At 41.8% G+C, this 18,035-nt stretch overlaps 1 protein-coding gene across 5 annotated transcripts in view; it reads left to right on the top strand.

Moving 5' to 3' along the window:
• The window catches only part of FAXDC2 (fatty acid hydroxylase domain containing 2), a 28,048-nt gene that overhangs the window by 4,750 nt on the left and 5,263 nt on the right, over window positions 1-18,035 (top strand). For 2 of the 5 annotated variants that reach the window (XM_066618309.1, XM_066618310.1), the window contains 8 exons: window positions 161-204; window positions 3,119-3,166; window positions 11,613-11,798; window positions 12,127-12,218; window positions 12,313-12,416; window positions 13,604-13,725; window positions 16,821-17,026; window positions 17,310-17,415. In XM_066618309.1, the coding sequence (XP_066474406.1) occupies window positions 193-204; window positions 3,119-3,166; window positions 11,613-11,798; window positions 12,127-12,218; window positions 12,313-12,416; window positions 13,604-13,725; window positions 16,821-17,026; window positions 17,310-17,415 (876 nt within the window). In that variant the 5' untranslated portion in view covers window positions 161-192. Of the gene's footprint in view, window positions 1-160; window positions 205-3,118; window positions 3,167-11,612; window positions 11,799-11,924; window positions 11,938-12,126; window positions 12,219-12,312; window positions 12,417-13,603; window positions 13,726-16,820; window positions 17,027-17,309; window positions 17,416-18,035 lie in introns of those variants that run through there. The other 3 variants (XM_066618313.1, XM_066618311.1, XM_066618314.1) reach the window with 3 other exon arrangements.

Below are 18,035 nucleotides of genomic sequence, written 5' to 3'. Positions count from 1 at the left end.
AAGGCATGGCTTTCAAGACTTGGTTAATTTCAGTTTGGAAGACTTCTGTGTCACCTGAAAATTACAATGCCTCTTCTTACAGATGTTGATCCAACAAAATTTTTCAGATTCAAAGTTCATAAATGTCTTCATGCCTTGACAGCTGATGCTTCTTTTTCAGATCAAGGAGAATAATCTTTACTAGCCACGAAGATGAGCATAAAGGTAGTGTAATACTCTCTCTAGCTTATACGCCTGAGAACAGAGCTTTTTAATATAACTAAAAGATTGAAAAGCATGCAGCAACTTCAGAAGGGGAATGTGTGTTAGTCTACTGCAGCAAAAACTGAAAGGTGCTACAGGACATGTTTTTGTAGGAATATGTGATGTGTAGACAGAGCCCTTTCTACTGACAGAGTCCATCTTTTCCTTCAGTATTTATGCCTCTCTCTCTGCTCCTACTGTAGAAATTTCTGGTCTCTATAGTCATGTTAGCTGCCTGAAGAACAGTAGCTAGTTTTGAAGGTCCTAATGCAGTGGCATAGCTAACTAAGTTGCTGCCCAGTGCAAAGAAAATTCTGTAACCCCCCTCCCCTGCAATGACATCAAATTTAATTAATTAAATCACCACTGGGCTGCATTGTGGCTACATCGGAGCTGGAAAGTGGGACAGGATTGGGCCCTCAGAGCCCAATCCTATGCATATCTACTCAGAAGTAAGTCCCATTATAGTCAATGGAACTTACTCCCAGGTAAATGTGGATAGAATTTCAGCCTTCTGTAAGTGACCACAAATCTAAAAGGCATGTCTAATTTAGAGCCCATTCCATAAGTTCCATGATTCCATAAGGAATCATTTCCTTTTCTTGGCCTTTTGAAATGGTCCCATACTGCAGTTGCATTGTCACTGATAAGATGCAAGAGGTTCAGGAGTCATAGACTATGTAGCATGTTACACCTTAAATTGATTTTTTAATTTCTCATATCTTTGCAATGATGCAATATGAACTTTTGTTATGCATGCACTAATAATAATAACAACAGGTATTTATATACCGCCTTTCTTGGTCCTCCCACGCTCAGAGCAGATGGAATAGCTCGGCTTCAGCTTGTCAGCTGCTTCAAGGTCGCACGGTGCCGGTGGCCTCGAACTGGCGACCTTGTGGATGTTATCTTCAGGCAGATGGAGGCTCTACCCTCTAGACCAGACCTCCTGCCCTTATTATTGAGCTTATGCTCTTAATTATATATTTATAAAAGTTTTTATGGCAAGAGATATGCCCTACCCCAAGTACCCAGTGGTATACCTAATGATCAAGTAGCCCAGTGCCAAGCTCAAAATGATGCCCTAGAAGTGATGTCACACATGGGCTTTTAAAAAAGTGAAAATGGGAGAAAATTTGCCTCCTCTCCCCAGCAGGTTGCCACCCACTTTCTTTGCCACCTCCCCCCAGGCTCCCCACTCCATGTTAACATCTTGTTGATTCCCTGCTGCATCATAACACCTAATTGGCTCTCAGAACAATCTGTTTCATTGTTCAGTTTTGATTTAAGAAAATACAGTTTTTGTTACATAATGCAGTTGTGTTTTTATTTTCTGGTTATTTGGCTACAATTTTTGATAGAGATATTTTGACATGGTTTATTTCACTGCATTAAATTCCACATTGAATGGTATATAACATGGTGGTATTATTTGAAAATGCCAAGGGTTTCACAAGTTTGGCCACTAGTGTCAAACTCAGGTTGTTGTCCCCCTGAAGTTTGTTGCCTGGTGAAATTGCTACCCCCTACACCCTGTGTGTGTGTGTGTGTGTGTGTGTGTACACATATACATATACAGTTTATATATAAACTAATAAAGGTATACCTTAAAGACTGAATGCCTCTGAGAAAGATGCATTTACCAGACCATTAAAATTCAAACAGCATTAACAGGGACAATCACTTTAATTAAAAATGGTTGCATCAGTTACATTCATCATTCATTGCATTCATCATTCAAGGACTCCAAAGAAACAAAGTATAGGGCAACAACTTGTTCTTCATGATGGTGTCCACAGTTTGCCCAGAAAGCTGTGGGATTATGTAAAGCATGCTTGATTATAGACAGCTGTCAGATATTAAATCACCACAGACACTCACCTATAAGTCGTCCCACAGATAAGACGAGGGCAGGTTTTGAGCCAAAAAATAATGGAATTTTCTATGACCCTCAGATAAGTCGGGGTTAAACTTAGGGGGGTTGTCTGACTAGAGTTTTGTCTGATTTTACCTGAGGCCAGATCACCCAGAATTTCTCAGGACACTTCTGGTGCAAAACAGTGCAAAGGCAGAGTCTTCTGTTCTTCAAAGAGATAAAAAGAGAAAACACTGTGATAGATACATGAAGTCTGGGCTTTCATATAGAGGAGATGAGGGCTTATATTATTAATTACAAACATTTTGCTAATATGAAGGGTACATTTTAAGGGCATAGGCTGCCAAGGGATATGCAAGTGAAAAAGGTTGGGAACCACTGCAGGAGAACCATGAATCAAATCCACCTTTAAGGTGTCTGGTGTGTTAAACCAGAAGCTCTACGTATAACACATAACTGGGAGTCTGCAATTCAATTCACAGCAGAGAGATGCAGCTGCATATATTTGCAACCCTTTTTACTCAGAAGTAGACCCACTGCTTTCCATGGGAGTTATTCTTAAATAATGGTGCACTGAATTGTAGCCTGTGACTGTATTTCAAATGGAAGGAGGATCCCATCCTGGTGTTGAAAAAAAGAGACCTCTGCCAAATGCATGCATTTTCAAAAAGGAACCAGGTTGCAGGAGAAAAAAAGGTTAACTTTGGCTGGAATTTCCCAGGAAAGTTACTATAGAAACAAATGACCCTTAGCAAGAACAGAAACCAAATGACTTTCAGCTTTAACAAGAACCCAAACTTTTCAGAGTTGAAAGGCTCTGCCCTCTGATTGACCAGGAGATAAGTCACAGTGATAATTGGAACTTGATTATTTGGCAAAAACTTTATGTACTATAGGGTATCTCACCTCCCAGAACAGTTGTTGGCCTCTGTTAGATTTACACAAAAGAAATAATAACCTCATCACCTCTCTCACTCACACACAATTTTTTTGTTTCAGATGAAAGAAGATACTAAATGCTCTGCTCCTGGCAACCACCAGAAACAGGTAAAAATATCACTCCTACATCATCCAAGTTAATGTTAAAATTCAGGGTGCTAGTTAATTCAACAGCCTCATGACAGCAGTGTCTGAACCTACTTGAGGGGCAGTCCAATCCTAATGGGCTAGCCCAGCAGTGGAAGTGTCATTCTGCCAGCAGACACAAGAGGCCACCAGCACAGATACACAGACTGGTGGGGAGGCTTCCCTCTGATAAGCTAAGGTGGAGGAGTTTCTGGGCAAGGGGACAGAAGGAGGAAGGTGGCAGCACTCATCTGGGCTGGTATCCTGAACTCCCTCCTTCTCCCCCTTACTCTCTTAACTTCTGCTCCAGCAAAATAGCTGGCATGGATTTGAGGAGTCCCATTGGGGTAGCAGAGGCTTACAGCAAAGTAAGGGAATGAAAAAGCCCTCACCTTGAGGAGACCTCCCGATTGTCCCGTCCCCCCCCCATTGGATGCAGCGCATGCTATGTTGATGCGGTTATATCAAAGAGAAACTTTAGGATTGTACCCAAATTTGCCTATGGCTTAGATGACGCTCTTGATTAAACGGCAGTAATGTGACCCTGAGAGGCAGTTGAGATAATACTGGATTAGTGGTACCATGTTGTTCAGTCTCTTTCTGAATAACAGATTATTATTGCTCTTCGTTCTTGGAGATTGGCAGACATAAGTGCCATTCAAATTCATGGAATGCTACTCAAGTTTCACGAAAGAAGGATAAGGAGCTGTACTAGAGCCATAAACACAAAATGACTATAAATTACACTTTTCTCAGTGATCACTCAGTTTCCACACGAAATTCCAGTTTCTAAAAGACAGTTGAAAGGTTTTTTTCCACTTATTTTTAAATGTGCTACTGTTCAGTTGTTCACAACAAGCTTTTAAGTTTTGCAAAACTTTGAAATGTAGTGTTGAGTGCAAAGTTAGAAATATAAGCAACTTAATTTTTCTGTGAAGGCTCAAATACTATATTTTGTGTTGAGCCTGAAATATCCTAAGAGTAAATTATTTACTGAGAGGAGGAAGATGACTGCCTTCTAGCAGGATCTTTGCTGCTGGAGCTCTTATCAGTTTTAGCTTTAGCAGCAACACAGGAGGTTTTTCCTTCTCTCAAGATATTTTGACTTGCTGAAGATCTTGCTGGCAGCATTGATACTGGTTATTTCATTGCTTTGGAGTGTCTACTCTTGTGGATTGATTTGGATTGTAAACATAAGAACAGCCCCACTGGATCAGGCCATAGGCCCATCTAGTCCAGCTTCCTGTATCTCACAGCGGCCCACCACATGCCCCAGGGAGCACACCAGATAACAGGAGACCTGCATCCTGGTGCCCATGGGCAGGAGGAGGAAAAGACAGCAAGCTGGTAGCAGTTCTCCATTGAAGGTCTCTAAACAACTTTGACTGGACCAAATAACATCTTGGAATGAGACTGTGTTACTCCCAGTCCTGCTTCATTTAACAATCCTGGTTGTCTAGAGATTGAATCTGATCTGGAGGGGGAAGAATGCAACAATACACTGTGTTTGAGAAACACTAAGACTGGGTCTTGCCCTGAAGTGATTCCACAAAATATTTATGCTTGTGAGAGTGCACTGGGAGATAAAGACCTAGCTCAAGGGGACCAAAAGGACCCGGTGGACCTTGAATAGGTCAATACATGCCTCTTAACTCTTGGGTGATCACTCCCTAGTTGCGACTAGAACAGTTCTGGCAATCTTTCAGGAACTCGTCAATATCTTCCCAAATTGATGTGCTACAGGAGAAGCTGCAGGAGCAATCGGCTCCAAGGGCAGCTCCCCAGCAACAACATGAGTTTACAGTCACAAGCAGATAACGCCCAAGGACATCTCCGTCTCTCCGAAAGAACCTAGGACTAAACCTGTCTCCTTACCTTATACTGGTGGCTCTTACGTTGCTTCCAAGCAAACCAAATTCTCCTGGAAGTTGGCAGAGTGCCAGTAAATTCTGGGAAATGGTGAGACAGGTTTTGTATAATAATAATAATTATAATTATTATTATTATTATGTCCTTAAGTAAACTCTCATGTATGGAATTCAGTCGGATTAATATGATAAGTGCCCAATGGTTAAGTAGTTTTGCATTTAAAATCAGATTCCTTTTGTCCTTCGACACCTCTACAATTCCCTTGACTCTGTTTCAGATGAGACAGATGAGCACATTTAAAATAAAAGCGAAGAGAGTCTTTGCTGACTCCGACCGAGAGCTACCGCCCTCCTCCAGGTGTAGCTCGAAACTTCTGTCCATTGCATCATCTTCCAACCCTGTACAAAGTGATTCCTGGTCTCTTGCCCAGACAGCTGATAAGATTGCAGCAATATCCTCCTCTAATGAGCAAACAAACTCTCAGAGTCCAAAAATAATAAAGAACACGATTGAAAGGAACTCAGCTGCCCTGCAAAGCCTAACCCTCTGCCTAGAAGAAGCTTTAACTAAACTGAATCATTCTCCCAACCTTTGATATACAGGGACTGATAAAGACATATATGGAAAGCTTCCCCTGGCTGCCCCGTCAGAGTCCCATCTGATGCATATGTCTGCTACATGGCAGGAACAATTGAGGGAGGTTGAACCTAAGCTGGTAAGCTATCCTTTGAATGATGATGATGATGAAACAGCTGACGCTGTTGTGGGTCCAATGCCCGGAGAACCTAGGGGAGGCCATTCAACACAACTCGAGGCCACTGAGACTGACATTATGGAAGTTGTTGAAGAATCCAATAACTCAAGGAATTTGTCAGATTGATCTGCACATCTGGCTCTTCCTTTACCTACAGAGCTGACTGCTAAAAGCGTATCGACCTCCTCTGCAGGTTTGAACCAATGACCCCTTGGAACTCCAAATGACCAACTGGTTAGGATAGATCATATGGGGCCACTTTCTAAAAGGTGCCCAGAGAGGGTTACGAACTCAACCACAGAGCTACAGGACGAGATACCCGATGAAGACACAGAATGTGCCAGGAGACACTCTTCAAAGAATTCTGTGCTTAGCTCTGAGAAGATTATAAGTACTGGTGATGTTCCTCAGCGTCTGTCTAACAACATTATGATGTCATCTCAGAAAATTGGCTTTCCCAGCAGTGACACAAGTCTCCAGTCTATAGATTTACTGCTTCAGAGGGACATCGATGAGGACACACTAACCAGGGAAGCCTTGGAGGCATTTAGAGTTCTTCCCCAACGGGAGCAGCTGCGGATGGTTAAGAAGGTGAAGATGGTCTGGCAAAAATTAACGGGCATTGTGCTGTCACCCTGTTCTTCTGCACCACCTAAGAGCTTACCTCCTCCACAAGACTGTCCAACATCTTTCCCAGACATGGCCCCCCCTCAGAGTCAGTCTCTCCAGGCTGAGATTCAGACAGCCCCCAGTTGGGCGAGGTTTATCCCCCTCCCCTTTTTATGGGTGCCCTGCCTCCCCAGGGTCATCATCTATCAATGTGGCTCGGATCCCTGAGCCCATGGAACTGCCTTATAATCCTCTGGACTTACCATCTATGAAATCCACTGTCAGTGGCCCTTGCCAACTGGATGTGGTGCTGGAGGAAGCAGTGGCAGAGATATTCAAATTGCTTCCACCAACTAAACAACAGTCAGCATTCGCTGATCTAGAGGAAGCTACAGCACAATAATCTCAGCTTTCATCAGAGGATATTCAGTCTAGTCAATTGTTGCAGATATCGTCTACACCCAACCATACTCAACCCCTTTTAGTAACTGGAACAGCCCCAGAAGGGGCTAATCCGCTAAATAACTTGGAAGCCAAATCAAGACTGTCTGAGGACGCTATCCCTGAGTCTGGGTCACAACATCTTGTTATAAGAAATCAGAGGTATCTAGATACTCAAATCCCCTCAACTTCAATTCCATCAGATTGACTCTTACCCAACTGCTCCCAGAGTGTCCCACGGGGCCAGCTGAAAATCCTATCTTGGAATATCACTGACTGGTTTGCGAAGACACAGGGAAAAGAGCTAGCCAGGGGTGTCAAACATAAGGCCAAGGGGCTGAATGTGGCCCGCGGAAGCTTTTTATCCGGCCCTCAGGCTTTCAGCAGCTGAGCAGTGCTGAGATGTTACTGCTGTAAGGGCAGCCCACATGAAAATTGGCTCTCCCATATCTTGAATAATGACATCGCTTTCTGCCTAATTACATCACTTCCGGCTCTCAGCAGGCATCATGAATGCAGTTTGGCCCTTGGTATGAAATGAGTTTGACACCCCTGAGCTAGACACTGTCTTAAGAGACCAAGTTGTTATTTTACTGCAGGAAACTTGGGCAATTAGACCTGTTGATTTTGAAGGGTTTTCTTCTATATCTTTGCCTGCATGGAAGAACGCAGTAAAAGGCCACCCAGTTGGAGGCCTTGCCATATTGGTGAAACCTGCTTTCAAATATGAGTTGTTATTTATGGCTGATAGTTTTAACAAATACAAGTGATCAGGTTGAAGTTAATGCCCCAAAGCATAATGATAATCAATGTATACATGCCTCCTTTAAAAGAGAAATCTGCAACAGAAAAGTAATGGGTGTATCTTAGTGGTATAATCAATGACCTGACTGGTAAATTTCTGCCTTATAAGCTACTAATTTCAAGAGATCTCAACTCAAGCGTGGGGCAAAATTCTGACATCTTTTATCAACTTTGGGATTTGCCTATAGACATGATATTGCCAGAGCCATTTCTATTCAAAAGGCAATCAAAAGACAGAACAATCGATGCTGCGGGGCTGTTTCTAGCTAAATTCTGTATTACTTATGGCCTTATTTGGCTAAATGGCCTAGATGTATTGGGCGATAATCGAAAATTCACTCATATCTCATCTAGAGGTGCGAGTGTCATTGATTACATTTTGGTCCCCCCTCAACTCCTTCCACTAATAGCTAATTTAACTGATAGCTAATTTTTGCATTGGATACCCTCAGTCTAGTGACCACCTACCTCTGATGTGTGATTTAGTTTATCTTCCAAATTGTTATCATAATGCTAACATCCAGGAGGAAGTCAGCTACTCAAACATAACAAAAAGAATTAAATGGGACCCAGACTCTATGGATTCATTTTGTGCATTGATGCAAACAAAGGAAAACCCTCAGTTGTCTACTTTGGATCAAACAGGGATTATTTTCTTTTCTGAGGACCTAATATCTACTCTCCTGAATATATTAGGTCAGATCCCTTCACCCTGAAGAGCAGAGGGTTGGAGAGATGATTCTACCAAAATTGATCAGATCTGCCTATCTCTGAAAACTGCTGTTCGCAGCACCTATAAAAAATTCAGAGATACTAATAGAAGATCACTTTTACACCAATATTTTAAGCTGACTGCCCAACTGAAAGAAGCTGTTAGAGTTTCAATCCATCACACTGCAGAAGCAAAATAGTCACTCTTAATGCTGTTAGATCTAAAAATGCCAAGAGTTTTTGGTAAATCATATCAGGTTGTTTTCATAAATAGCCAATTGGTATTACTGCAATTCCTGCTAAACTGTGAGAATCACACTTTAAATAATTTTTTTTAATGAATCCAAATCTATCACTGTTAAGGCATCTGTCCTGCCAGACCTCCCAGACTGGCCCGTGGTCTCGGTGGACGAGGCCATTTCAATTATTAACCAGTTAAAACGGTAAAGCAGCTGGCCCAGACACAATTCCCTCAGACATCTATAAAGCAGCGCCAGACTGGTAGGCCCCAATCATTGTGGAATTATTAACAAGAATTGATAAATTTGGAGTAATTCCAGAATCCTGGACTAGATCAATTTTGGTCCCTATTTTCAAAAAAGGAAATGAGAACCTTCCCTCTAGTTACAGGCCGATAAGCCTTCTGGATGTTGCAGGTAAAATGTACGCATCCCACTTATTGAGGAAACTTGATATTGATAGAGACAGACTCTGGGAAAAACTTGAGAGGATGGGACTTGATAAAAGATTATTAGAATTAATTCGTGTCCTCCACCTAAATACTTCTTGCCAAGTGAAATTATCCCTTCAGGGTCACCTTTCAGCTCCAATCCCAATCAACAAGGGGGTCAAGCAGGGTTGTGTGCTGGCACCCATTTTGTTTATTCTCTTCATCACTGATTTGGCCCCCTTCCTAACAAAGTTTGACATGCATTGTCCCAAACTGTGATCGGTGGATGTCCCTTTACTTTTATATGCTGACAACATGGCTCTGATCTCTCATACAAAAATAGGCTTACGAAGACTAGTTAAAGGCTGTTTTGAATATTTCACAACTAATGCTATGCAGCTAAATTATGAAAAGTCCAAAATAGTGGTTTTTGGGAACTCATGGAAATCATAGTCTTGGCTTTTCAGTGGAAAATTAATACAGCAGGTCAAGGAATTCCAGTACCTTGGCCTTCGGTTTCATTATAAGCATTCCTGGTCCTCTCATCTCTCGATTGCAGTTAATTCATCCAAACCAGTTGTCCAAGTCATAATTCGTTTTTTCTTTTCTTGGGGCAACTCGTTTGAACCAGCTGCTTTTCAAGCTTTTAATGCCAAAGTCACACCTCCAATTTTATATGGCATCCCTGTATGGATGCTAGCATTAAATGATACAATTAAAAGGGTTCAGTCTAAATTTCTTTACAAAATTCTTGGCTTACTGCATTGTGTTCCCTATGCAGAACTCTGCCTGGAATCAGGTCAACATAGATTGGAGCTACATGCATGGTCCAGTTTTTTAACATACTGGGCCAAAGTCTTTTTCAGGGCGGATCATGATTTGCTGCTAAAGGGGCTGTTGGCCGATCCAATGCTAACTCCCTACCTAGCCTTTTTGATAAAAAAAAAATCCAACAGATGGGCCAGATCTACAAGGGGCTCCCTCTTCTGAGGTTATCATCAGGCTTTTGACAACCAGGATACATGACATAGAGAGGCAAGAGATTTTTAGGTGCAGCACAAAAAAAATGTTCCCCTTTGAATTTCCAACTTAAAATTACATTTGGTCAACAACCAAAATATTTGTCCCTCCTAATATGCCCCCTGGAGAGGAGAGCCTTCACTCTGGCACACTGTAATGTGATCCCCTCTAATGATCTACTTGGCAGATTCAGAAATTCCTCCAGGGGAGAATGTTTGTGTAGCTGCGATTTAGGTGAAGTAGAATCATCTATACACATTATGCTGCGCTGTCCCAGATATCAAGCACTAAGACATCAATTTCTCTCTCTTGCTTAGTGCTAAAACAGGGCATCCTAATAATGCTATAATTCAGTTCTTTCTGATGGGTGACGTCGAGCATATAACCCTTTCATTTGCACAGTTTTTAAACCTGAGTAACTTGAATCGAGCTAAGTTATCGGTCCCAGGTAACCATTGAGTAGATTACATCCTGGCAAAGTCTGTAAAGTAATTGGCTGTTTTCTGTCTTTTAAATAATATATGTACTTATGTATAATGTTATGTTTGTATGCATTTGTGTGTACACGTATGTGTGCACATATGTATATGTGTGTACTGCTTAGGTCTCTATTCTCGGTATGGTATCTGTTCAGAGACTTTGGGCACAATCCTAACCAGGTCTACTTAAAAGTAAGTCCTATTTTGTTCAGTTCGGCTTACTCTTAGGAAAGTGTGGTTTGGATTGGAGCCACAATCTATCAAATACCTATGCCTAATAAAAGTTTGGGGGGGAAAATTGTTTACTCTTTTGTATTGCCACATATTTTTGAAGACAGGCTAGAAATTGCAGCTGTTAAGATATTCTGGAGATAGTTACCATTCCAAGATTTCAGTTTATAGTAATTAAATGAAGTAGTTAAAATCTTCCTTTGATATGGTTTTAATTGTATCAACAGCTTAAAATGTCGATTATCTTCACCACCTAGCTGTCTGCAAACCATTAGAGTTCATGTAGCCATTTCTGTAGTCTTCAATGGAGATGTAAGAACAGATCATATAGGATGCTGTTAGTTTTTGCATTTTTCAAAATTCATTGTTGATGTCAGTTACTCAGTATTAACTAATGAATACAGCTACCCTAGTGAAATTTGTCCATATTAAGCTATCCCTAATGAACTTTCAAGTTTTGAAAAATAGCAGAAATTCTAAACTGATTTTTTTATTTTGTCTGTTTCTGTTTTACAGCAGTAGGCTGGTGAGCAATATGGGAGAGTGAACCCAACAGACAAACTTGCAAATGCATTAAAAAAAAAAATAAGCCAAGCTCCTGTTAGTTCAAACTTACTAACATTTTCAAATTAAGATAATTCCTTGGAGTTTCAGAATTATTTTGGGTTTTATTGTTTACGTGTTCTGAAACGATGTTTTGTTTTAACCAAGTTAGAATAACATTTTCAGTACCTGCTTACTGGTCCTTATTCAGTGCTGTATTCCAACCAGTTGCTAAAGGATGCTGTCCTGATTCCTACCCTAGATGCATAACTTGTTGCTATCTCAATTTATAACTAGCATTGCCACCTTGTACTGATTTTGCTACCAAGACAGCAGCCTGATATGCAGAAATCTGGCAAAGCTTTTCTTACTGCTTTCATCTGCTCTATTTCGGTGCTTCTGGCTACTCTTAAAAGACACAGGACTACGCTCAGTAAGTATCCCTCTTGGAACTGCTACTCCAACTGCTACTCCAACTGCTCAGTAAGTATCCCTCTTGGAACTGCTACTCCAACTGTTTTCCAGAAATACTAGGGAAGAAATGTGCATAGCCCTTCCTCTGCTCCAGGTTATCCCTTCCAGAAAAGGAAAGTGCAATAAAGGACAGTTTTCTCTGGGAATGGTATGTAGCATAGCTTATCAGTGTAGACTGTAATGTTGTGCAGATCATTCAAAACATACTTCAAAGCATCCTTTTTTCCTTTGCTTTTGTTCTAATTCGTACTTTACAGAATATGCTTATTGTTCTCCATTTTATAATAATCTTTCATTGTTTTATTGGTATCTTTTGACTACTGTTCTTTGTTTTCAGGCATGGAAGCTTTGGGACTCTCTGAAGACAACTGCTTTTATCCTGGGTCCTGCCCTGCTTGTATTCCTTGCTTTCAGAAACTCAATCACATGGTAAGGCTATTAAGTTGTAGCTTAATGGTTTGGACACAGGATTTTTCTTGGGGATTAGCAAACACCAAAACAAATGGGTTACTTTACTTTGCAGGCATCTGCAGAAATTCTGGGGAGCCTCTGGCTTCTTCTGGCAGACTCAGTGGGAGAATTTGCACTACATGTTAGGAGGAAATGACTTGGTGATTTACATATTAGGTAAGTCACTTTGAACAGAAGTCAAATCTTTTCAGGCAAAGTTATTTCTAAGGGCATTTGACTACAAAAGCATTAATCACAAATATCTACTGTGTCAGAGAAATATTTAGGGGCTTGCCATGTTAACCCTACAAGATGAGTAGTTACAAGACAAAGGGCACAATCCTAACCAGGTCTGTTCAGAAGTAAGTCCTATTTTGTTCAATGGGGCTTACTCTCAGGAAAGTGTGGTTAGGATTGCAGTCAAAGGCAACAATCTTATCCTCACTTTCCTGTGAGTAAGTCCCATTGAACACAATAGGACATACTCCTGAGTAGACCTGCATAGGATTATTTCCTAAGAGAGCTTTCCTGGAGAGTACATGGTGGATGCTGGACCTATTCCTTCACATCCAGCACCCAGAGTCTTGCATTGGCACTCTGTTTAGCATGAGAGTCTGTGGGCAAGATCTGTGTATTAGACATATTTACAAATAACAGATGATGGAAGCCTTGGTGCCTGCAAAGGATGAAGCAAGTGAACAGTGTGAAGAGAAGCTGCCACGTCAGCAGTAGGGCCAAATTCTACTTCTAGTACTATAGTGATACTATCTATGATAGTGTTACATAACCTGTGCACTCCACTGCCAACATGCAAATTGATTTGGGTATAAAGTGCACAAATATTAATATACACTCATACTTTATAGAAGTTCCTGCAATCATTTACCTCTGCTTAAGTGGTGACTAGGGTGGAATTTTGTCCTCGTTCCATCTATTATCTGAATGAACAAGAAGGGAGCGACTGTGGCTCAGTGGCAGAGCATGTGCTTTGTGTTTGTATGCAGAAGGTCCAAGTTCAGTGCTAGGCATCTCCATTTGGGTCTGGGAAATACCCTTGCCTGAAATCCTGAACAAAACCACAGTCATGGTCTGTGTGAACAGAACTGACGTAGATGGACTTTTGGTGAATTCTAGTTCCTTGTGCTTCTGCACAAAGCTAAATCTGTGACAGTTGGCCTATTCACTCCTGCTCTTCCTAGACCTTTCCTATTAGGCAGTCTAGAAATTTAAGATTCTGTCTCTCATACATGTAGTCATAATGGATTCCAACTTTTGTCCGCATCTGAGCTGAGCTAAATAATACACTCACAGGGGTTCTAGTTTCTCCTGCCAGTAGTCACTCTTCCTATTGTCTCATACCACAGGCACTACCATAATCCCTAGCATCGTTTTCTGGGGCTTCAATGGAATTTTGATGGTGGCAGATGTGACTGGGAAGCCAACCTTCATTACGCGCTACCGAATTCAGTTGGGAAAAAATGACCCTGTAGGTATTTCTCAGAGATTACTTCTACCTCTGGATTGGAACTGGAGTCTGGAAACAAATCAGAATAACTTTTAATTGCTAATGCCATTCTTCACTTCATCTCAAACTAGGCAGTGATGGAAGCCATGTTTTTCATCCTACTTATATTAATCCCTCTCCTCCTCACCTCAGACATATTTCACCCACTGTCACAGTTCTTCTTCTGGCTCCTTATTATAGACATTCTTATTGGGGTACTGCTAGGGAGTGCAGGCCACCCTGGGTGGCACCCATTGAGGGGATGACTCCATGGAAAAAGCCCACTGTGCCACCTGCATTCGGTGGTCTTGTTCCATCTGTTGTCTTTGTGTTCTTGCTAGTATAGCTTGCGAGAACACAAAGCACCCTGAGGAGTGTCATCATTCTTTGCCTTCGGGTGTTCTGAGCTGCTTCCTATTTATGAAACATGCAGAAGTGACTGGGCCAAGTAGCTTTTTAGTTCCGCAACAGCTCACATACTGAAACTAATTGGTAGTCATGGGAAAACGTTGCTATGTCATCACCAATTACTTCTGGGTGCATGCATTCACTGGGGTTAATACCACTGGGTCCAAGGAAAGGTAGTGATGCTGCTGATTCTTATCCTTCAATTAATTGGTGGGCAACCAGTAAGTCAATTAGAAAACTACTAGATAAGTTGGTACCCAGCTGCACAAGTTTTCAGAAGTCCGTTCCACTGTGTATGTTTGTGCTTACAAATGTGCGTAAGCTTACAAAGAAAGTTCTGTGTAAGCATAGAATTGGTAAGTGTGCTTAGAATTGCAACCTTATATGGGATAATTTGGCCTTAGGCCCAAACCAAAATGTTCACTTATGCTGTGGGAAAGTACCTCTGTGGGCTTTGTGACCACATGCTTACTGCAATTCAGAACTTTCTTTGTGGCAGAAGTTGTGCCAGTCCCTCCTCCTATGCTGCCAATCATCCATCAGCTGACTTCTTGGGTTTATGTGATCCCAGCATCCCTTGCCCACTGAAAATGGGCAATAGTTTTCCTCTGAGGCAATGCAGCTCTGAGGTAAGGGAACATTCCCTTACTTTGAGGAGGCCTCCGTGAGTGACACCCAACTGCAGGATGCAGCACATGTCCCACTGGAAAGCACTGACATAAGGGCTTAGGATTGCACCCTTAGTTACTTACAAGTCACACATTTCAAAGATACATGATACAGTGCTTCTGGGATGGAAGTACCTTAGATAGCAATTCTCTGGCCTCTCATTTCAAACACACCTTGCATATGAGCAAGGGAATATTCAAACATGACATTTCCTACCTGTGCTCTGAAGGCCAACATCTGCAGGAGAGCTACCATGTTCTTCTGAATATTTGAATAGGCTCTACTAAGCTTGTTTACATGGCCTGACCATAATGCATGGCAGGTTGAAAGCTAACTAAACTAATGCTGCAATCCTATGCATACTTACCTGGAAGTAAGTCCTATTGCACTCAATGGGGCTTACTTCTGAATAGTCACACACAGGATTATGCTGCAAGTTAACACATACTGTATGTAGGATAGGGAAACTTTTCCCCCCTTGGTATATAGCTGGCGTAAATCCCAAATCACGCCACTGAAGCTGTGTTTGTAGTAATATAATGGCCCAGCTATGCTAATAGCAAATTTACCTACAAAGTTGTTTTTTTTTCTGTTTGTCTGGAACAATGAACCAGCACTAGGCAATAACCAAAGCAGAATGGAGTCAGTTTGAAAATATTTTTCAGTGGCTAATTTAGATGAGAAGGAAATGCTGCTGAGTTTTCTCATAAACAAGGTGGAGCCAAGTTCTGAGGAAGCAAAAACTGCCTTTTCCTAGTTGAGATAAATCAGCATGTCTATGCTTGTTGGCAAGATTAACAGCAACTACTATGCAATAATCCCCAAGTAATCCAACCAAGCCAGAACCTAGGAATGTGCTTCCCACAGAAACACACAATGAATCACTGTTCTAGGTTGTTGCAGCCATTTTAGCTCAGGTATTTCTTAATAAAATGACTCCAGCCCAGGCAAACTAGTCTAGAAGGATTTAAAAAAACAAAAACAAAAAACCACCAGTGAGACAGTGCAAACACTGTTGAAGAACAGTATAGGATTCAAAGATCATCTTTAGGCAATGGATTTTTTTCTTTGAATGGCAGACTATGGTACAATACCGTCACTGACCCAGGAAGGCCCCTCAGTTTTAAAAAAGGGGATGTGAGGAGGTTGTACTTCAAGAAACACAATCCCCAAACCCCCTTGAACTCTGAACTGGCCTGAAAAGGACGAGGACTACATAACCCTTCCTTGGCCAGTGTTTTTCCCTGAAACTTTTATTTCCCCCTTCCTAACGATTGATTCCTGCCAATGTTCTGGATATACCTCAAATATGGGCTTTGAACCCAACAGAGGTTGGAACAGCTTGGGGGAGTGAGGCTTCAGGGAAAAACTGAAGGGCTGAGCACTCAGTCTTCTCTCTTCCATTTCCTCTCTAGCTCAAAATATCCGATCCCACAAGGGTACATGAGAGCACTGCTATACCCTCCTTCAGCATAATGCTTACTTTCCCTCGTATTAATTGTAGCCTTAGCTGCACAGGCACCAAGGGTATATTGTAGGCTTTCATATTCTCCAGTATTAAGAAATCAGAGAAAAACTTGGGCATTAACATTACTACCTTTTAAACAAGGGAAGACTTTAAGCCAGGAAGAATTGTATAGCAGGGAAATGGCCAATTCCCCCCTTTACTCTGGGTGCTTATCTGTAGTCTACTGGACCAAGCAGGATGCTGGAGTTGCCCACAAGTGGGGCAGATGTTTTCCTTGAGTCAGGAGAGGGCAACATACAAAGAAACTCAACTGCTTGTAAAAGAAAGCACAAATACTGGAGATAGTAATCTTAAGTGTTCCCCACTTTATGTAGAAGTTTACACAGAAATCTAGACTTAAAACTGAATGATTTCTTATTAGGCGATTAGGGGGAAAAATCCTCTTCCAACTTTTACACCAGTGGTGAGTTTCTCATGCATAGGGCATGACAGTTCCACATTTTGATGCAGGTTCCTTTTGCCTCTCCCTTAGGTTGACAGAGACAAATTGCACAGTGCTATCCGCACAGTTCTGTTCAACAGCTACATTATCAATGTGGCAGTGGCGATGCTCTTTTGGCCTATCGTGAAATGGAGGGGTGAGCCATGTAGTTTGCAGCTACCCACTTTCCACTGGCTTCTTGTCGAGCTGTCCATCTTTACAGTGGTGGAGGAAATCCTCTTCTATTATTCTCACCGGTAAGGCACGCATGATACCAAGGGAACACATTTGGCTCTTTATGCTGGCTTCATGATACTATATCCTGACCAGCCTGTTAAAAATCTGGCAATCTAAGTTATACCTCCCTGCCTTACCCCTTGAAAGAGTATGTACCACATTTGCACAAACAGCATGGGATACTGGTGTACTTCTCTTCCCCTAGTTGTATTTTGGGCCCATTTATGAAGCCTCTGAAACCCAATATTCAGCCCAGTTGTAAATGTGAAACATAACATCTTTTTTTCTGCGTCTTCTCTGCAGGCTTGTTCATCATCCTCTCCTTTATAAACATATACACAAAAAACATCATGAATGGACTGCACCTGTTGGCGTAGTCAGCCTCTATGCTCATCCAGTAGAGCATGTGGTAAGTGCAATTCCAAGTGAACTTGCCTTGAGTACCTCAGCAAAAAAAGGGGGGAACAGAATTGAGCCTCAAAAACTGTGGCAAAGCAAGCTTTATCTGGGCATGCTGTTTTAGGGGCTACAGGTACAGCTACAGTAGCAAAACTGGGAGAGTCTTTGGGATCAGAAGCAGCAGGTCAAAGGTAGGCAAGCCCCATGCCCAGCTGTTCCTTGGATAGGGTGAATCCGGGAAACTCTCCTGGATCCCATGCTTTTTGGTCCCTGCGCTGAAGAAGGGGCTAGGGGGCTGCTGCCATCTTCTGGAGTGTCTGGCATAGGACAACATTCCCCCTTCCCTCATCATTGCTGCCTCCATTGCTTAGCTATGCTTAGCTTACTCAGCTTAGCTTAGCTTACTCAACTAGACTGGGCAAAAGGATGCTGGAATCTTCCCATTTTGAAACAGTAGCCAAGGAGGTGGAGGAAGTGACAATAAAGTAGGAGTGGGGTTGAGGCATAGGTGTGCTAGAAAACATGCTTTAAAAGGAAGAGTGTAGCTAGATCAGGAAGTAGATATTTGGTCATGTAATGTATCTGTTAAAGCATCCTCAAAATATTTTATTTAAAAGATTAATAGCCCAC

The sequence above is a fragment of the Tiliqua scincoides genome, chromosome 2 (genome assembly GCF_035046505.1).
Source record: "Tiliqua scincoides isolate rTilSci1 chromosome 2, rTilSci1.hap2, whole genome shotgun sequence".
Lineage (NCBI taxonomy): Eukaryota > Metazoa > Chordata > Lepidosauria > Squamata > Scincidae > Tiliqua > Tiliqua scincoides.
This window is presented reverse-complemented; position numbering and strand designations above follow the sequence as displayed.